A 20,621-nucleotide genomic window follows, 5' to 3' on the forward strand; every position below is an offset into this window, starting at 1 on the left:
ACCTAGCTGTATTGAACAACTTTCGTCCTGTCTCCAACCTTCGCTTTCTTGCGAAGGTTGTTGAGAGTGTGGTGGCACATCAGCTCCCTCTGGTCCTGGATGAAGCGGATTATCTAGACCCGTACCAATCGGGTTTCAGGCCCGGGTACAGCACGGAGACGGCATTGGTCGCGCTGGTGAATGATCTCTGGAGGGCCCGGGACAGGGGGCATTCCTCTGTTCTGGTCCTATTAGACCTCTCAGCGGCTTTCGATACCATCGACCATGGTATCTTGCTGCGGCGTCTTAGGGGATTGGGAGTGGGAGGCACGGTTTTACAGTGGTTCTCCTCCTATCTCCAGGGACGCTCGCAGTCGGTGTTGGCAGGAGGGCAGAGGTCGACCGCGAGGTCTCTCATTTGTGGAGTTCCTCAGGGGTCGGTCCTCTCGCCTCTCCTGTTCAACATCTATATGAAACCGCTGGGTGAGATCATTCGTGGTTTTGGAGTTGGGTATCATCAGTATGCTGATGATACCCAGCTTTTCTTTTCGACCCCAAACCACCCCAGTGATGCCCTCACCGTGATGTCCCGTTGCCTGGAGGCGGTTCGGGTCTGGATGGGGAGGAACAGACTTCAACTCAACCCCGACAAGACCGAGTGGCTTTGCATACCTTCATCCCGGGTTTATTCGGATATTCCATCTCTTTCTATGGGGGGCGAATTATTACCCCCCGTAGATAGGGCTCGCAACTTGGGAGTCCTCCTGGATTCACGGCTCACTCTGGAAGACCACATAGGAGCTGTGACTAGGGGGGCTTTCGCCCAGGTTCGCCTGGTGCGCCAGTTGCGGCCCTATCTAAGCCGGGATGATCTATGCACAGTCACTCACGCGCTCGTGACCTCTCGACTAGACTACTGCAACGCTCTCTACATGGGGCTGCCCTTGAGGACCACCCGGAGGCTCCAACTGGCACAGAATGCAGCCGCGAGAGTTGTGTTGGGAGTTTCCCGATACTCCCATGTTACACCTCTGCTCCGTGAGCTGCATTGGTTGCCAGTTGTCTTCCGGGTGAGATTCAAGGTACTAGTCATGGTGTTTAAAGCCCTACATGGCAGGGGTCCGGAGTACCTCAGGGAACACCTGCTGCCGGCGTCAACTTCCCTCCGCCCTGTGCGTTCCCACAGAGAGGGCCTCCTCAGGGTGCCACCGGTCAGAGAATGTAGATTGGTGGCCCCCAGGGGGAGGTCTTTCTCTGTGGGCGTCCCGGAGCTATGGAACCAGTTACCGGTTGAGCTCCGGACGGCGCCCGATCTTCGCTCCTTTCGCCGCGATCTGAAAACATACCTGTTCGAACAAGCCGGCCTGGCCTGAGGGGGGATTGGTGGGGTTTTTACTATCACTTTATTGGGGTTTTATTATGTATTTATTGTTGGGCATGTATTTAATTACTTTTTAATTTTTGTAGCTTTGTGTTTTATTCTTGCCCTGTACACCGCCCTGAGTCCTTCGGGAGAAGGGCGGTATACAAATATTAATAAATTAAATTAAATTAAATTAAATTAAAATTAAATTAAATCTGTTTCTCTTCCATTTGAGCCTGTTTTTTCTCTCCTTCACTTCTTTTTTAATAGGCTTTTTCCTATTAAACATATTATCGACATGGTGACTGTCAAATTAGAGCTCCCTAAGAGCCTATGACAAATCCATCCTGTCTTCCACTGTAGCTTGCTCAAACCAAAGATTACGTCTAATCTTAGGCCACCTGCACCTGCGGTGCGTACACCCATATTAATTGAGGGTGAACAACACTTAGAAATGTGGGTTATCCTGGGCTCCCATAGACACCAAGGTTCAACCCATTACTTAGTTGCTTGGAAGAATCTTCCATTTACCCAGAACGAATGGCTATATAAAAGACATATTAGGGCTCCTAGGTTACTTAAACACTTTCATTCTAAGTATCCTGATAAGCCTGATTGATATGCCTTCTCTCCTTTGTTTTACAGGTGGATTTGTTATTTTCCTAGGGGGGGCGCTGTATGTCAGGTTCCCCAAAGAAATGTACCGTATTACTATTCTTTCTAACCTATACATGTTTCTGTATCCATTGTTTGGGGCCTGCCATTCTGTTGGGAGGGGGGATTCCAATGTGGGGATATACAATATGCTTTGCTTGCACATGCCACATTGCCCTTCTCCCAGGGAGACGAATGCTTCAGAATACCATCACCCTTATCTGGAAGATAGTTGGTGCTTGGAGCTGGAGGGAAACGAAACAGAGAGAGACCTTGAAGAGTGTGCCAAAGGAGCCAGTTACCAAAACAATATAATGTGGATTGGCCAAATGAACAGTGGGACCCTAGGGGGAGGAGTAACGAATACTGCTTTTGATATACTGCTTGCACGGACTAATTCCTCAGACCTTGCTTTGATTTCCTTGCTATCACTAAATATCAATAAAAAGTTCCTTTTGAGACAATGCCTGTTTCAAGAGTTCTGTTTTCTTGGGAGCTCTAATTGAGGCAGATGCTTACACTAAGGTATTAAGAGTGTCAACAGTGTCAAATATTTCCTTCTTCATGCCAGGAAGCTCTATTGTGTTTAAAAAAAATGAACAACTCGACTAAATCAGAGTTGTGTAGTTTTATTTCTTTATTGAATGAGGACTTTAAGCTTTTTATAGCAATAGTTGCAAAGATGAAATGGCCTTTTAAGTGAATTAATACATCCTGATCAGAGATGTAGGAGAGTTAGTGTTACATATATCTTGAATGTTGTAGGTAATACTGTATAAATCAGACAAAGAAAGCAGCTATTATTTTATTGATCCAGGAAAAGCTTTTGATTATTTAGAATGAACTTTCTTATGACTTTGAAAAATATGAATTGTGGTTTAGGTTTTCTTAAATACAAACATTTATGGTAAATGGACTTTTATAATTAAAAAATACTACAACGAAAAATACAAAATATGGTTGTCTCCCCTTTATTTCTACTGGCATTTATTTAGGGGTTCATGGAGATTAGTTTGCAGAAGCAATCTAGGAACTGTTCAGACAACAAACGCTGCAGAAACATATGTTAAGCCCAGGGAGACTGGCAAATATTAGAAAAAGACTCAGGTGTGTTCCCTTGAGACCCCTAGCACTTGCAAGGGAGGGAAAACAGGCAGATTTACATGATTATGTTATAGTTTATCTCAGCAATATGTAGTTTTAGTCTTTCTGTGGAGGCAGTTTAACTGTGATCTACTTTGTAGGACTAACAATCAGCAACTAAGATATGCAAATTGAAATTTCAGGAATTATTAAATCCAATTAAAATTAAATATACGTAGATGACACATTTACAGTTAGCCATCCAAAGAATTTATCTGAATGTGATATATACATACATACATATGAATGAATGATATGAAAACTCTGCTTTTAGGAAAACCATTAAGTCATTAATACCTGTTTCTTTTCCCAGGTGGTTGGGTCCAGTTTAGTGGAGTCCCCTTTCAGTTGTTAATTATCTTATTCAATTACCATATTATATATTTTTTTATCTTGGATAGTTTTTTAAATATGTGGTCATTTTTTGTTTTGGTTGCCATCCAGTCATATTTTTTGAATTTGTTGTCTTATAAATCCATTAGAATATAAATACATACAAATATATGTACAGTATATTAGTGATCTTTATGGAAAGTGACAAGGGTATGTATAACCATCTTCAGCATCCATTGTTCGAAGCTGCAATTAGCAGACTTGGCAAAGGGCTAAATTTCCATCTATTGTTTTGGTAAAAGCACAAGTCCAAGAAGATTGCAGGTCTACTTTTCAAGGAGGAATGCTAGTATATTGAGAGTTAAAAATTATATAAGAATCTGAATTAATAGTTTGGGTTGAGTCTGAATTTATTATTCCTCATCCAGGTTCTGATAGCCTCTAAATGCTGGGTTAAAACTTCTACTGCATTCCCCATTCAGCCTAGTCAGGAATGTATAACCAGGTAACATTGACATACTGATAATATTGTACTTCAAACCAGTGGATGGCCTATGTCTCTGTGTAGCTTTTAACTAGATTAGGGAATAAAGCCATGGATAAAGTCTGACCTGTCCCTCACATGGTAACTGGAATCTCAGTAAGATAAGTAAAGCAGTACCTCCAACTCCTAACTTCTCTCATATTTCATGAATTTGGGTCATGAAAGCCTGAAAGTAACAGGTTTTCAGTACTGCATCATCTAAAGAAATTATGAGTAGCTATCCAAAGGTAGCATAGTCTCAAGAGTATCTACAAGGCTATAAAAGCCTATACTGGACTACAAAAAAAAAGATAAAACCTAGTAGTACTCAGAAAAGAATTGAGAGGCCTAGTCGAATAAGGTTTGGGGCTGCCCTCAAAACTCTAAGGCTTTTATTACAAATGAGTTATGTAGAAGCACAATAGAGCTAAGTACAGGTGGTTTTGACATATGACTGGTCACATAGCAACTGCTTGAAGTTCCGGTGGATCCTCCAAAAGGTTCCAATTACCATACAATCACCTGACCTCATTTTGGGCCCTCAGCAACTGGCCTGCATTTAGGGCTATTTGCTGCCTCCAAGTCACATGACCATGATTTATGCTTTTTCTGGAAAAGTGTTCATTGTGGCTGTAGGTCAATGTATTACTACATGTAACACATGTAGTAATATATTGCCATTAACACAGTAACTATTAAAATAACCAATGTCATTCAATGTTAATTTTTGAAATGTTCCCCCATACTCCAAACCCCATGAAATTAGATTTCCATGCTTGCTTCTTAGAAAAGGCAGTTTCCAAGGCACTGAACAGATGGGACAATACCTTAGTGTACACACTGTTGTTTGGGATGTACGTAGTGATTATAGTGGTCCACACAGTCACTGAATGTCAGGTGGAGTGCAAGTTTATTAAATTATTATTAAGGGAGAAAACTTAAGTTTCTAAATCAGAACAATTTAAGAAGAGGCAGACTCGTTCCAGCTTAGTCAAAAGAATTTATTAGAAAATATTCTGAACTACATAAAACTCTTTAGAATATTGTTTTCAATAGATTTTATTCCAGCCCTATGCTACAGACACCAGTCTGGAGTTATATCAGCCACCGTGATCCTGATTTTAATTTTCCTATATTTAAAATTATAAAACATTTAAGCCACATGCACAGAAAAAGACTTGAATGAGTGCTCAGTGCACCATTTATCTCGCCCTCCATACAATTTCAAGAATATAAATTATTATTTTTTCATAGCAATTAAAGCAGTTGGATTTGTTTTGCTATTACTGAAATTCTTGCAATATACTATCAAGAAATAAATATTTCAGTCAATAGTCACAGGAATACAAAAATAACTTGGCTATTTGGACTAATCCTGTTTATTCCAGTGCCCTAATGAATTAACCAATTGAATTTCCTCTCTCTGTGGGTAGGACTGCAATCTTATTTTAACGAAGAAATATTCTTAAGCTTGGTTACAAGCTTTCCCTGTATATTTGTAGTAAGGCCAGTGTTGTTTTAATTTAAAAAAATAGTATAGATTGGCTAAATTCAGTCATATATATACTTCAGAAAGATGTCCAGCAAGAATCAGCATTTCAGTACTGACAAAGTGATCAGAAAAGGAAAAAAATGCTGGATGGAATCACTGCCCCAAGTGACCAGCCCCAGAAATACTTCAAGCAAAGTATGCTGACTTATGCTTGCAGTGTTTAATCCAAAAATAGATGCATCTTGAAATAATAACTACAAATTACCTCCATTTACTGTCAGGTGAAGGGCTTGTCACATAAAGCAAACAAGTATCTTTCAACTCAGTGATGTGTGCCTGAACCATCATTTAAAAGGTTGCATATTAGGGAATTTTAAAAAAATATTTAAGGAAACCAGCCAACAGCATGCTAGCAAATATCACTTTTAATTCAGTTTGGAAATTCACTGAAGGTTTGCTACAAGTCTGCTGCTATTATACTGGGGAGATATGGGAATAAAACATTAAGCAAACTTCCTAATCCATTATCTCACCAATCATAATCATAATCATAATCATAATAATAATAATAATGATTGTCTCAACCTCAACAGGAATCTTCCACCTCCTCTTTTCAGCACTGAACTGGATCCCTATTATTTTTGCATCAAGAAGAAAATTAACTCCATGGTTAAACATAGATTTTTAAAGTCTGACTTGTGAATATTAAATCTTATATAGACAAAAGAGATATATCAGCAAAGAAAAATTAAGAATGAGCACACAAGTCTGAGAAATTTCATGAACTTCTGAAGTAGACCTAAATTCAGAAACATTGAGAAAATAACACACATGCACCAAACCAACATATAGTATACCTACTATCAATTCCCATCCCATCTTAAATGGTTAAGAAATACACATAATTATAAAATGCAAATTGTGAGTTTAAACAAAATTGCATTCTACAGACTTTGTAAAGTGTCAGCAGCCAGTTTATATTGAAAATTAGCACATATGCTACTCTAACAAAAACTCTTTTCAGGAGACTAAACATAGCACTTGACTGTAAATAAAAATATCCACACTAACGACCCTATAAGATAAATATTATCTTTAGTTATATAAACAATATAAGCAAAGAGTTCACGTCTGAAATAGAATGTGAATTAACTGTAATAGTGCTCTGCTTTAACTTTCTGAGTGACCCCTTTGTTTTGGATCTTTTGTGTAATATATTAACAGGGGTTGGTTCTCCAAAGGTGAAGCGGTAGGTTAAAATCTATACTATACCTTTCAGAACTATATTGGGATTTAATACTGGCAAATCCTCAAGAGGAGAAATGAAAAGACAACACATAGACACTGAGACAATTTTAAAACATTTACTTGGGTTTAAAAGAGTGGCAATAAAATCAAAGAAAAATCTACTCCAGTCTTTTACTCTCCTGCCCAAAATTCTGTATTCTTTCAGATTGTGTGAATCACAAATGCTGTACATGTGGCATTCAACAAACTGTATTATTAATTTGGAGTGGTGGGAGTCGGGGTGGTATCTTTTATTCCTTTTATTTTCTTTTTACATAGCTTTTTGCAAAAGGATAAAGTTGAAGCATTAATCTATATTTATTTATAAGAAAACATTATACACTATATTGAAAAATAATCTTATCAAAATCAGATTTCAGCACTATTTCTAATTAAAAGTCCAAATCAAAATTGCACTTTGCAGTCATCCTGATGGCATTTTTTCATTCTGGATTTATTTTCTTTCCATAGAAACAGTTTCATCTGGATTTTTCTTTCGCGAATGTTTGTATTTGTCCACATAAGCTTTTACCAGATTTGCTACTTTTGCAGAATTAACTTCCCCACTTTTGCTATGGCAAACCTAAATGAAAAAGAAAAGTTAAAAGTTTTATTTAATTTATGTTATTGTGGGTACAGATGAAGGAGTAATTCCTAGTCTGATGACCATTGCATGTCAGGCTCCCACAAAACCAAGGATGATGTCTGGAAAAATTCTATAGCAGTTCCCCAACCTTTCCAGTTTTATGGACTGGTGGGGGAGGGGAGGGAATGATTCTGCGAGAGCGTCCAGCAAGCACACATGCATGCAGCTCCATTTGCATGATTGGTATGTAAGCATACCTGCTACTTGCGCAAATGGAGTGTGCATGCATGCGTTCACCTGCTGCTCGCACAAGTGTGACTATGTGAGCGCATGCTACTTCTGTGTCCTGGTTCTGAACAGCTTATGGCCAGTAATGGGCTGTGGCCTGGGGGTTGGGGACCCGTTCTATATAATTCTGAACAAATATAATCCAGAAAAAAAATCATGCTGGAAGGTTGGAATGAGATGAAACAATGCCAAATATGTAATTACACTATTCATAAATCCAAGAATGAATGAGAACGTTGATTTTGATGAGCATCTGCTTAGGAAAACGTTTATTTCAAATACATGGGATATGTATGTGTGTGTTGCATGTATACACACATGCACAAACACACATATATACACACACAAACGTATGCATATGTAGGAAATAAATGAATCAAAAGCACAACTGATCTGATTATTTATGACAGACACAGTATGAGACATAAATGTGGCAAGTGTCTCTTAATGTGGGATGGACAATCTTTGGTAGTCTCAAGACTGAATTATGGAGAAAAATAGACATGGAAGAAAAGAAAAAGTAAAACAAGAGTAGGAGAAGAATTCGTGCAGGAAGAGAAATTATACAAATTGTGAAATCTGCTTGGAAAAAAGTGATAAGAAATATGTTACAAATTGGGAAAGAAATCTTTCAGGTTACACTGAGCTTGGAAAAATGTGTATAAGAGAATGCTGCAAATACAGCATAAAGATAGTTACAAAAAAGGGAGTCAAGGAGGAACAGGGTTAAGATTAAATGAGATGGAATTCAGAACCATTTTGATGATACAATTTTGAAAAGCTGTTTTGGAGGTGGCCAAGGAAAACTAAAAAAAGTGCTTCCAATAGTGAATACAATTTCAAAAATTGAATGAAACTGCAGTTAGGGAATGCTGGAAGTATATTTTAGAGATTTGTATAGAAATGAGAAATTATATATTAAACAGTGAAATTTTAAATATTAGCATTTAAAAATACTAAGCAAAATACATTTTGCTTTAGACCTTGCCTGGCTTTTGCTGCAATCACTTCTTTTCTAGTAAAACTACCTTTTCTCTGAATCTGTGGAGTCAAGGGTTTTCTTTCCTAGGATTGATCAGACACAGCCCTAACATTGGCAAGGTCTGCTTAACCCAGAGACTGTAGTCTACCGTGGGGACTGAGCATCTAAATGTCCAGCCATGAGAGCAAACTGGAGACCGGAGCTCCGGGTAGGACCCCCTCCTAGACTGTGCCATGTCCAAGACGAATGGCTGGAAGAGTTAGACATCGACGAGGAACTTGTCAGGCCCAGATGGTTGTTGAGCATGGGGCAAAAGGAAGATACAGAGGAACGACCCTCACGGGTAACTTTTACGTGAGGAAGCAGAGATTCCCATAGGCGGCAGTGGTGTGAGGGGGACAGAAGTGAAGTCCTCCCTCCCTCTGCGGACTCAGAGGATGCCATGCTGAGCCATGAGCCATGTCTTGTACCTGTTGCAAGAGGAAATCAAGAATAGGAGAGCCCAGGAAACTCTCACTCATATGACCGCTCAGGCTCCTTGAATTACCCCAAGCCAAGCTGTGGACGGAGCTGCTGTGCCAGCGGTCATGGCAGCAGTCGCACCTGCTCCACCTGGAACAGTGCCAGCACGTGATGCCACCATCAGCTGTTGCGCAAGGCCCTCTCCCTGCAGGAGCTATCCCTAGGAGATGCCGTGGCCCAAAGGTCCCAGCCCCGGGAGTAAAGTACAGGGGAGACTCCAAGCAACTAGGGTACCTTCTGGTGCAAGTCTGGAACTACATGCAGGAGTATGGGGCTGAATTGGAAACAGAGGGAGAGTAAGATGGGTGACTATGGCTCTTGAGAGTGCAGCCGCCAAATGGATGGTCTCCCTCCACAATGATAACATCCCCCAGCTTTGGAACTACGAACACTTCATGACAGCCCTTCACCAACAATTCAAGGACCTACTGGCAGAGTGCAAGGCTCGGACTAGATAAAGACCATTATCCAAGGTTGGTGGTTGCGTTCACCCAGGAGTTCCAAGAGTGGGTGTGCCGGCTAGCCATATGGCCTGAAGACATCCTGATTGTTTGCTTCAAAGATGGCGTCAACAATGATGTCTAGCACATCTGCATCTCGTGTGGGCCCTCATGCACCCTACAACACTGTTATGTGCTGGTGGATGAAGTAGAAATCTACCTAGCCCTAGCCTGGAACCTAGCCCAAGACTGACACTGTGTTGGCTGCGGATGGCACAAATCCTCCTCCCAGGTCATAAGGAAACCCTGAAGTCAGCAAAGGGTGAATATAAGCCAAGACCATGATCCAAGTGCGGGAAGGAGGGGCTGCGGAGTGCCAATTCACTAAGCCCAGCCTCAAAGCAGCAGTGACCCCGGGGAGAAAGGCAGAGAAGCCAACTCCAAGAACCTGTGAGACAATGTTGAAAGGAGAGGAGGTCCTGATTATGAGGGCCTGGGAGTGAAACCGGCTCTGATGATGACCCCTTGGTAAGTTGACATATAATCCCCGTAACCATTCCTATGGAACTAGTGGTGCCCTCATCAGGGACTCATGGGAGGAGGTTGGCTCTACTGGACTCAGGTTGCACCAGGTTTGTGGTTAGCTCTGAGGTGGTGGAAAAGTTGGAACTAAGACTCAAGCAGCTGAAGGTGCCAACAGTTTTTTTGCCAACTGGATGGGACAGTAGCTGGGGGTGGGGGCAGATCACTTTATAACTGAGCCAGTGGAAATGAGAATGGGAAAAGCACAAATTGAGTTTTATAGTCGCACAGTCCTGCTTGGACTGTCTTGGCTTCAGAAATGGAACCCTTATGTGAACTGAAGGAGCAAGTTCTTAAAAATCTGGCATACGGCGGCCAAAAAAGGGTAAGAGATTCCAATGCTTAGAGGCAAAAAAACCAAAGAGCCACGGGACAGTCGCAAAGGAGCACCCAAAAACCGAGCCCAGAATCTCCAAGGAATACTGGGATCTACAAGATGTGTTTAGTGAGAAGTGCTCCGATGTGCTCCCGCCTCACTGTATTGAAATCTTTCCTGGGACTAAACTCCCAAAATCTAAGCTTTACTCAACTCCATGAGAGCTCGAAGAGCTTTGCACTTTCATAGATTAAAAACTTAAAATGGGAATTTATTCAACTGGCTAGACCACGGGTGGCATTGTTCCAGGAGAAAAAAGATGGAACTCTTTGTCTGTGCATTGACTATAGAGGACTAAACTCGATGTGCGTAGAAAATGTTTACCCACTGCCTTTGATGAAGGATAATCGTGTATATCTAGCCAAAGGCAAAATCTTCACTAAATTAGATCTGCAGGAGGCTTACTACTGGGTTCAGATCAAGGAGGGCGATGAATGGAAATTGCCTTCAACTGCCCTCTGGGATGTTTTCAGTTCCAAGTACTCCCTTTTAGTCTGCAGGGGGACCCAGTTGTGTTCATGCAACTGATCAATGGGGAGTTGTATGACTACTTGTACAAGGGGATGTTGGTGTATTTGGTGATATTTTAATATATACTGAGACTATGGAAGAGCATGTGAAATTGGTCTACGCAGTCCTAAAAAGACTCCAAGCAACCGAATTGTATGGAAAGCTTTCTAAATGTGAATTTCACAAAGATAAGATTGATTACCTGAGTTACCATATATTTAATGAAGGAGTAGAAATGGACCCAGAAAAGGTGCGGGCAGTGTTAGAGTGGGCCCCTCCCCGCACCAGGAAGCAGTTAAAAGTTTCCTAGGCTTTGCCAATTTTTACAAGCAATTCATCCCTTCATCCACAAAAATCACGTTACCAACCACCAACCTTTTAAAAACTAAGGGCTGAAGCCTAGTCAATCACTTAAGTGGACCGTGGAGTGCCAAGTAGTGATAAAAAAAACTCAATAGCTATTTGCAGCAGACCCCATGTTAAAGCGCCCTGACCCAACTTCTCCCTTTGTAATTCAGGCAGACAAGTGATGTAGCTATGGGGCTGTACTGTTTCAAGAGAATGCCCAGGGCCTGCTACAACCCTGCGAATACACCTCTAAAAAAATGAACAGAGATGGGTAGTATGGGAGAAGGAGGCATATGCAATGCGATGGGCCATGCTTACTTGGCGGCATTTCCTAGAGGGGGCAAACACTGTTCGAAGGTGTGGACTGACCATAAAAATCTGGAAGCTCTGAAAACCCTGCACAAATATCCCCTAAATAAATCTGCTGGGTTCAATACTTTAATTGGTTCAATTTTAACCTGCGCTATATTCCAGGAGGAAAAAAAATTATGGTGGATGCTTTGTTTAAATTGCCTCAATACAATAGTATTAAAACCAAAGTGGTTCAACCGATCATCCCCTCAAAGCAGTTAGCCACCCCAGTAACTACTAGATATCAGGAGAAAAAGGATCCTGAGATTTCAAATGAACTGTCTGAGAAGCCTAAAGGAGTGCTAAAACTTGATGAGTGGCTCACTGCTCATAAAAATGACTGCACCATGTGTGATGGACTGGCTTGAGTTGGGGCTAAATTGTATGTACCCTCGAGCTTGAGGAGCACTGTTTTAAAGGGGGCGCATGACTCTAAGTCGGCAGGACATTCTGGATTTGTAAAGACTACACTTGATCAAGCAGCAGTTTTGGTGGCCTTCTTTGAAAAAAGACATTGAAAGCTATATGGCCAGCTGTCATATATGGGGAAGACAATGGGACTTTTGCAGACTGTGGCCAGCCCTCAGACACCATGGAAAGAAATATCAATGAACTTTATTGTGGAACTACCTAAAGTTGGGGGAACACTGTTATTTGGGTTATTACTGATGTCTTTTCGAAACAGATGCATTTTGTCCCTAGCTCCGAAATCCCCTCCACAAAAATGTTACCCAAGCTTTTTGTGCAACACGTATATAGGTTGCATGGTGCTGCTGAACGCATCATCTCGGAAGGGGGTGGGTGCAGTTCACATCACAGTTTTGGCAGGAATTTTTGAACCTGTTAGGAACTGCTCAGGGCTTAAGCTCCTCCGATCATCCTCAAACTAACGATGTGTGTGAGAGGACTAATTTGGTCCAGGAACAGTATCTCAGGTGCTACATTGATTACTAACAAGACAATTGGGCTGACCTTTTATCATTTGCAAAGGTGGCATACAATATTTCAGTGCACACTTAAATGTTTTCCCGAAAGTAAGACCTATCCCGAAAATAAGCCCTAGCTTGATTTTTTTTTTGGGGTGGGCCTAATATAAACCCTACCCCTAAAATAAGCCCTAGTTTTGGAGTGAGGCGCACCCCCAAAAATTAAGGTAGGGCAGGGGTGAGGGGGTGGAGTTGCCCCACACACCTCCTTCTGCTTACTATTGCAGCCAGGCCTCCCATGAACCGACACCTGCCTTGCCTTGCTGGCCCACTTCTGTGGCGTCCTCCGATCAGCATTTTGCTATCAGAGACTGTCAGGAAATGCCTCTGCAGCTGAGAATGGAGCTCCAGATTCCCCCAGCTTGCATTTCACCATCAGAGGCTTCTGAAAAGGCCTCTGCAGCTGTAGCTCGGTTCTTGGCTGCAGAGGGATTTCTGGAAGGCCTCTGATGACAAAATGCAGGCCAGGAGGGCACGTGCGTCAATCCGGAACTCCATTCTCAGCTGTAGAGACATTTCCTTCGGCTGCAGAAGACATGGGCCAGCTGGGCAGGGCTGTTGGTGCCACCGCGGCAAGGTGAGACCATGGAAAAGACAGCCCCTGAAAATAAGATCTGGTGCCTCTTTTGGAGGCCAAAAAAAAAAGGACTGGGTCTTACTTTTGGGAAAACATGGTAGTAGGACAGGGTTTATCCCATTTAAATCCTCTGGACAGGATTTTGTAGCTATGCCAGAGCTGCCTCAAGAAAAATCTCAAATATCCTCCTTGGCAGAGTGAATAGTGCAACTCCCAAACACTTGGCCAGTAGCCTGTAAAGCGCTGGAGGACACATGTCAAGCACATAAGAAACAAGCCGACAAAAAATGTGTGAAATCAAAATATTTTAAAGTTTGTGATAGAGTTTACCTTTTCACAAAATATCTACAGTCCACACAACAGTCTAAGAAACTAGGTCCTAAGTATGTTGGACCATTCCCCATTGTTAAAATAATTAATCCAGTTACAGTACAATTGGAATTGCCAAAGAACCTTAAATGTATAGGGCTCGCAACTTGAGAGTCCTCCTAGATTCACGACTTACTCTGGAAGATCATATAGTGGCCGTGACTAGGGGGGCTTTCGCCCAGGTTCGCCTGGTGCGCCAGTTGCGGCCCTATCTGGACCGGGATGCCCTGTGTACGGTCACTCATGCGCTCGTGACCTCTCGCCTGGACTACTGCAATGCTCTCTACATGGGGCTTCCCTTGAAGACCACTCGGAGGCTCCAACTGGTACAGAATGCGGCCACGAGAGTTGTCTTGGGAGTTTCCCGGTACTCCCATGTTACACCTTTGCTCCGCGAGCTACATTGGTTACCAGTTGTCTTCCGGGTGAGGTTCAAGGTTTTGGTTATGATCTTTAAGTCCTTACATGGCATGGGTCCGGGATACCTCGAGGACCACCTGCTGCTGGCGTCAACTCCCCTCCGCCCTGTGCGTGCCCAGAGAGGGCCTCCTCAGGGTGCCTCCGGTCAGGGAATGTCGACTGGTGGCCCCCAGGGGGAGGGCCTTCTCTGTGGGTGCTCCGGCATTATGGAACCAACTGCCGGTTGAGCTCCGGATGGCATCGGACCTTCGCTCCTTCCGCCGTGGGCTGAAGACCCACTTATTTGAACTAGCTGGTCTGGCCTGATGGGGAATATTAGGGTTTTTTAATGGTTTTTTTTTTACTATTTTATTGTCATTGTATTTTAATTCGGCATTGGTTTAATTTCTTTTTAATTTTTGTACTGTTATTTATATATGCCCTGTTAACCGCCCTGAGTCCTTCGGGAGAAGGGCGGTATAGAAATTGAATAAACCAAACCAAATGTATTCACCCATGTTTTATTACAGATTACTGAAACCTGAAATTGTTTCTCCTTTTTGCCCTGCACCTGATGCCCTGCCAGTGCTCATCTTAATCGAAGGAGAGCAGTATTTTGAAGTTAAGGAGATTCTAGATTCTAGGAAACATAAAGGAAAAGTCCAATATCTATTTACATGGAAGCATTTCTCTCCCTTGCAATCTGAGTGGGTAGATGATAAACATGTCTGGGTACCTAAACTCCTCCAAATCTTTCACAGAAAATACCCTGACACACCCCAGATGGATTAGTGGTTTAACTTGGTTTATATTGCTTTACCTATTTGTATGTTGTTGTTTTTGTTTTATGGCTAACACCTCTGTTACGGGGGGGCGGGGCAAATGTCAGCATGGACATCTTCACTTTCCTTCAAGAGAGGTTTTTCTGCAGACAGGAGGGGGCGTGGTTTTGTGTGCTGCCTGCATCCCATAGATGGGGCTTTGTTTGTGTGGACTGGTTGCTGGCATGCTGCTGCCTGGTATCAGTTCACGGACCGGGGTTTGGGGACCCCTGGTTTAACATTTTCAAGGGCAGCCATCCTGGGAAAGGCATGCATGAAGGAGGAGCAATTCCCAAAACAACTTCCTGGCCGATGATTGAACTCTGATTGCCTGGCTACCAAGGGGCTAGTTTCAATTTGTCTCTTTGTGTACGTTTTACTTCAGACCTTGCCTAACTTTTGCTGCAATCAGTTCTTTCCTAGTAAAACTACCTTTTCTCTGAATCTATGGAGTCAAGTGTTTTCTTTCCTAGGGATTGATCGGAGGCAGCTGACACCTTGGCAGAATTCTGATTGAAATGTTATGAAAAGTGACAATGAGCAAATTTTGGTAATGCAGTGTAGTTTTCAACTAAGCAGAGGATAAATGTACAGATTTTTGCTCTTTTATAGATCGCTGAGATAGCCATGAATGGAGAATGACACTATTATATATTTGTTGATTTAAATTTTATAATAAACTGAATTGTGTTTAACTATGGAAGGCTCTGAGCAAAAATGGATTTGAAAGTTGGAGGTTAAATGGGATAGGAACTGCACATCCGGAAGGTAAAATGTGTGAGAATAAATTATTCAGCATTGAGGACAAGGTTCCTCCTTCCCCAATTCCTATGGCTCTCATCTTACAAGGGTTCTGCAAGTCTTTGAAGATGAGGCTTTGCTACCAGGCATAGGGTTAAATCATTTGTTGAGCCCCTGGTGGGTTTTGTATAAGATAATGGATTGTTTTGTCTGGACACACATGTCCATTTTGTTTTTTTCCTTTTTTAACCTATGTAAGATGCCTAGATTCATTCGGTCAGGCAGCCTTCCAAATCAAATTAAATCAAAGAATGTTGGAAATGTGTTCATCAAGCACAGGAACGCATAGTGGTTTTTTTTTTAATAGAAAAATGATGTTTTAAAGACATTCTTATTTGAACAAGCCGGCCTGGCCTGATGGGGGATTGGTGGGGTTTTTTATTGTTATTTTAATATTTGTATTTACTGTTTTTAGTGGGCATATATTTAATTCTTTTTTAACTTTTGTAACTTTGTATTTTTTATTCTTGCCCTGTTCACCGCCCTGAGTCCTTCGGGAGAAGGGCGGTATATAAATAAAATTATTATTATTATTATTGACTGAAAAAGTGAAATATTTTTAGTGTTAGATTGCATGATACATGAGATGGCTTTTATAATTAATGTATCAAAAACCAAGGCTGACAAAGAGAAATGGAGAAAACTATTGCAAGTTGCCCAAAATGGTAAAAAATGAGAACAAGTAGATTATGTTGTGCACTTTAGTAGAATGTTTACTACAGGTGGGAAAATATTGGGACAAATGTTAAGAAATGCATATGTGGCAGAAAGCTAGTAGGTGCTAGGTGACTTATTACCAGAAATAAATGTATGTTGAAAGCAGAGAAAAGGACAGTGCATAAGAACAAAATTCTGCTCATTTGTTACATTGAAATGAAAAATGAGCATGTTAGAAAAAAATTGGAGCAATGTGTTTGGGACTGGGTTCAAGAAGACTGTGTGGTAAGGCAAGTGAACACACTCAAGAATGGCTGATAAATAAGGTGAACAATATAAATATGAATGAAAACTTTGAAGAATGAAAAGCAATGTTGAATCAATTTGGTTATATAGGAAGATCAATTTTTTTTAAAAAAACAAGCACATGAAAGCAGAGAGAATAAGTTGAGAGAAAGGGAAGACCAGGAAAATAGTGGTTCGATGGAGATAATAAGAGAGAAAAGTTTAAGAACAAAAAAATTATGTATGAAACAGTGCATGGATGAGGTAAAAACAAGGATAATTCACAAGGATACAATTTTGTCTTCACACCTCATTTTGCACCACATACTTTCTTATTTTACTATGCTCTAATTAATTACTCAGCCAAAAATGAAGAACATGACCAGTATAATGTTGTTTATATGTGAGAAACAATATCTGATATACTAAAAGCCTGTAACAACTTCAGCTATATTAAAGAGCTGAAGCTATTACCTATGTCCAAAAGCCTGCAAGTATTAATAAAACCAGACTGCTAATCACTGATGAATATTATCCATATTACTTACCTTATCTACTGCTTTTCTAACTATCTCTTTATACTCTTCTTTAGAAATATCTTTATTTTGATAGAAAGGCTTAATAGCAAGTTTTACTTCTTGTGCAGCTTTTTCTTGAATTAATAATTTCTAGAAAAAATAAAGGGTGCATCTTATTTAGGAAAAGAGTGCATATACACATCAACATTTTTAAAGTGATTAATACCCACTTCAAATATGCATAAATGCTAATCTCCACAGCAGCGTAATCCCTGACTGCAAAGCACACATGCCCTTGTACTTTCTAAAATATAACATTAATGTTAGAAGAGATATATGACAATCAACAAAAATGTTACTTGGTGGGGAAATTTATTATGGATATTAGATTGTGTCACCTCTAGCTATAAGTGGCTAAAGATTATTCAATAACTGACTGGAATAAAACATGAGTTCGTCTAAAGAAGCTTGTTAACATGCTATTGTCTGCACAGGTGCTGATTCCAACATTTTAGTAAAACGCCTTTTACAGTACCTCCATCTTTTCCTCTTTTTTAAAAAACAAAACAAATCAAAAAACAAACAGCTAATATAAGTAGAAGAGTGGCTTGAGAACATAGTATCAAAGTAGATCTGATATGCATTTTTTGTATTCTTAAATCCAATGGAAAAATAACAGATTATAAAGATGACCAATGCAAACATTATTTTCAAGGCAATTTATCCCTATTTTTAATTATTCAAAATTATTCATGTTACTTTTTGCTTTGAACTTGCCTGGTCTTTTTTGGAACTATCAGCGCTGGCTTCCACTGTCACATTTACTTTTTTCCCCATCAATTTTACAGCAGCATTTGAGGATTTGATGTTATTTGTTGATGCTGTGTTACCCGAACTCGGTCCTTGAATAGATTCCATAGTTACCAGAGCAGACAAGTGTGTTGTATTCATGCTGTTAACAACATGGGAAGTACTTGGAGCAGCCTGTTTTAAAAAGTTAAGAGAATTTAGCATCCAACTAGTTATATGCAGTACCATTGCACAGAATTCTAAACTGTATACGACTTGCAGAACATACAATTAATGGGTAGAGAAAAAACCCTTATATTATTCAAGTTGAAAGAGATCACAATGTGTGAAGAAGGGTGATGTTCAGCAAGTGGTAAATAGTAGAGGATCCTTTTTATATTATTTCCACATTTTCCTTATTCCAATCATTTCAGGGATTTTTAATGGTGGCCTAATAAGTAATGAGGGACATGGCAGTTCAGTGGGTTAGGACGCTGAGCTTATCGATCAGATGGTCGGCAGTTTGGCGGGTCGAATCCCAAGTGCCGCGTAACAGAGTGAGCGCCTGTTACTTGTCCCAGCTTCTGCCAACCTATCAGTTCGAAAGCACATAAAAATGCAAGTAGAAAAATAAGGACCACTACGGTGGGAAGGTAACAGCGTTCCGTGCACCTTTGGCGTCTAGTCATGCCAGCCACATGACCACGGAGACGTCCTCAGACAAGTGCTGGCTCTTCGGCTTTGAAACGGAGATGAGCACCGGCCCCTAGAGTTGGAAACGACTAGCACCTTTACTTTTACCTTTAATAAGTAATGGCCTTGTTTATAGGGAGAAAATCAATTATGTGTGAGCACCATTGTGGACAGTTATAAAGAAAGAAGAAATCCAATGATGAGGCTGATTCTTGATGTAATGGCAGATAGCTGAACAGCTCATAAAACATCACAACAAGGCAATGTGATGAGCAGTAAATTTCATGAACATGGTTTTATACCCAGATCAGTTAACGAAGCTGGAAGAACGTTATTTTTTGGCTTTACTGTCTTCGAATCCTTGACACATCAGCATTATGGCAAACATTTAGACCCCTTTCCCAAGATGGCTTAGATAGTCCTCCTCCAAAAAGTGTTTATGATGTGGCAGAGTAAGCACTGGCAAGCAGAAATAAGTTGTAGTATAGGTCTGGGCAACTATGGCTCCTTGACAACCTGTGGACTTCCACTCTCAGAATTCCCGAGTCAGCCTGCTGGCTCGGGAATTCTGGTAGAGGAGGTCCACAGTTTGTCAAGGGGCCATAGTTGCCCAGACTTGCTGTAGTGGGATACTGTAGAACACAGCTTTTCAACTGGTGGTACGCATACCACCGGTGGTACTTTGGCACCTGGCAGGTGGTACATGACCGTCCTAGAAAAGTGGTAGCGGGGCGGAGAGGAATGAGCTGAAGCGGCAGCAGCATGGCACATGCCCGAGGGACAGACAGCCGGAGCTGCAGGGCTGTTGGGGCTCAGCAGAAGCCCAAGGATTAGCAGCGGGCTCCAGCTGATTGGCGCTTTTGGAAGCTGGAGGTGCCCTGAAGAGAAAAGGAGGAGGAAGGGGTGAGGAAGGGGAGGATATAAAAGGAGGTTTTGGCGGGAAAGGGCCAGCGAGGGGCTGCCGCCCCACCTCCTGAGCATGCAAAGAGGAGGCGGCGAGCACCCGGCATCCCTGCTGACCACTGAGAAAGAAAAAAGGCAAGAGAAGCACTTCCCTTTCCCCCAGGATGCCAGTGCTCGGGTGCTTGCCACCTTCTCTGTGCACCCCCAGGGGGCAGGGCAGAAATGGCAGAGGGGCCCTTGCTGGCTCCAGAGCTCCCCGTGCATGTAAGGCTAAGCACATTCTAGCTTTGATGGCCCCCACCAGTAGATCAACGCCATGCCCGCTTGCTGACCTAGCCTCACAGCCACCAGGCTTCCCTTTCACCGAGACCGCCCCGGCTGTGTGGGATAGCTACAGCCGTCGGCTGCATGGCTACCAGCAGCGCTGGCAATCTCTCCCCCTCCCATCATCCCTTCCTGAGCGCGAAGGAAGGAAAGAGAAGGAAGGAAGGAAGGAAGGAAGGAAGGAAGGAAGGAAGGAAGGAAGGAAGGAAGGAAGGAGTCACGCAGAGGCAACAACAGGGGGGAGAGGTCAAAATGGGAAGCCTATGCCCACTGCTGCCTGCCTGTTGCCACCTCTGTCTGGAGCCTCTGGCAGTTTAAAGAAAAAGGAAGGAAGGAAGGAAGGAAGGAAGGAAGGAAGGAAGGAAGGAAGGAAGGAAGGAAGGAAGGAAGGAAGGAAGAGGAATGAATCAGGGAAGGAGGGAGGGTGGGAGGAAGGAGAGGCAACTTGATTGGAAATGCCCCAGTTTGAAGGAGAAAGCAATTTTGTGTGCTGTTTTGTCACAGACAGAACTTTGTTGGCAATCCAAATTAACATTGGTATTCTTGAACTGTGAGGTCTTAGGAAAGTATCCCCTCCTTGTGTGTTGCTAACAGCTATTTCCATTGGGGAAAACAGGACAAAGCAGAGTGGGGAAAATATTTTCCTTTGCTATATTTCCAGTCTGAATTAGAGAAAGTCAGGGTCCCTACAAGAGAGCCCTTTTAAGGATTATGTACTAATAGAAAAGCAACTAAACTAC

At 41.8% G+C, this 20,621-nt stretch overlaps 2 protein-coding genes across 5 annotated transcripts in view; both read right to left on the minus strand.

The window, feature by feature from the left end:
* Nucleotides 1-20,621, minus strand: part of SLC38A1 (solute carrier family 38 member 1) — a 540,785-nt gene that overhangs the window by 311,480 nt on the left and 208,684 nt on the right. The gene's annotated exons all lie outside the window — the stretch shown is intronic.
* Nucleotides 4,982-20,621, minus strand: part of SCAF11 (SR-related CTD associated factor 11) — a 54,659-nt gene continuing 39,019 nt past the window's right edge. For all 4 annotated transcript variants that reach the window (XM_081330172.1, XM_081330173.1, XM_081330171.1 and 1 more), the window contains 3 exons: nucleotides 17,950-18,156; nucleotides 17,203-17,322; nucleotides 4,982-7,357 (listed from right to left, as the gene is read on the minus strand). In XM_081330172.1, coding sequence (XP_081186298.1) covers nucleotides 7,229-7,357; nucleotides 17,203-17,322; nucleotides 17,950-18,156 — 456 coding nt within the window. In that variant the 3' untranslated portion in view covers nucleotides 4,982-7,228. The remainder of the gene's footprint in view (nucleotides 7,358-17,202; nucleotides 17,323-17,949; nucleotides 18,157-20,621) is intronic.

The sequence above is a fragment of the Vipera berus genome (assembly GCF_964194415.1).
Source record: "Vipera berus genome assembly, chromosome: 6".
Lineage (NCBI taxonomy): Eukaryota > Metazoa > Chordata > Lepidosauria > Squamata > Viperidae > Vipera > Vipera berus.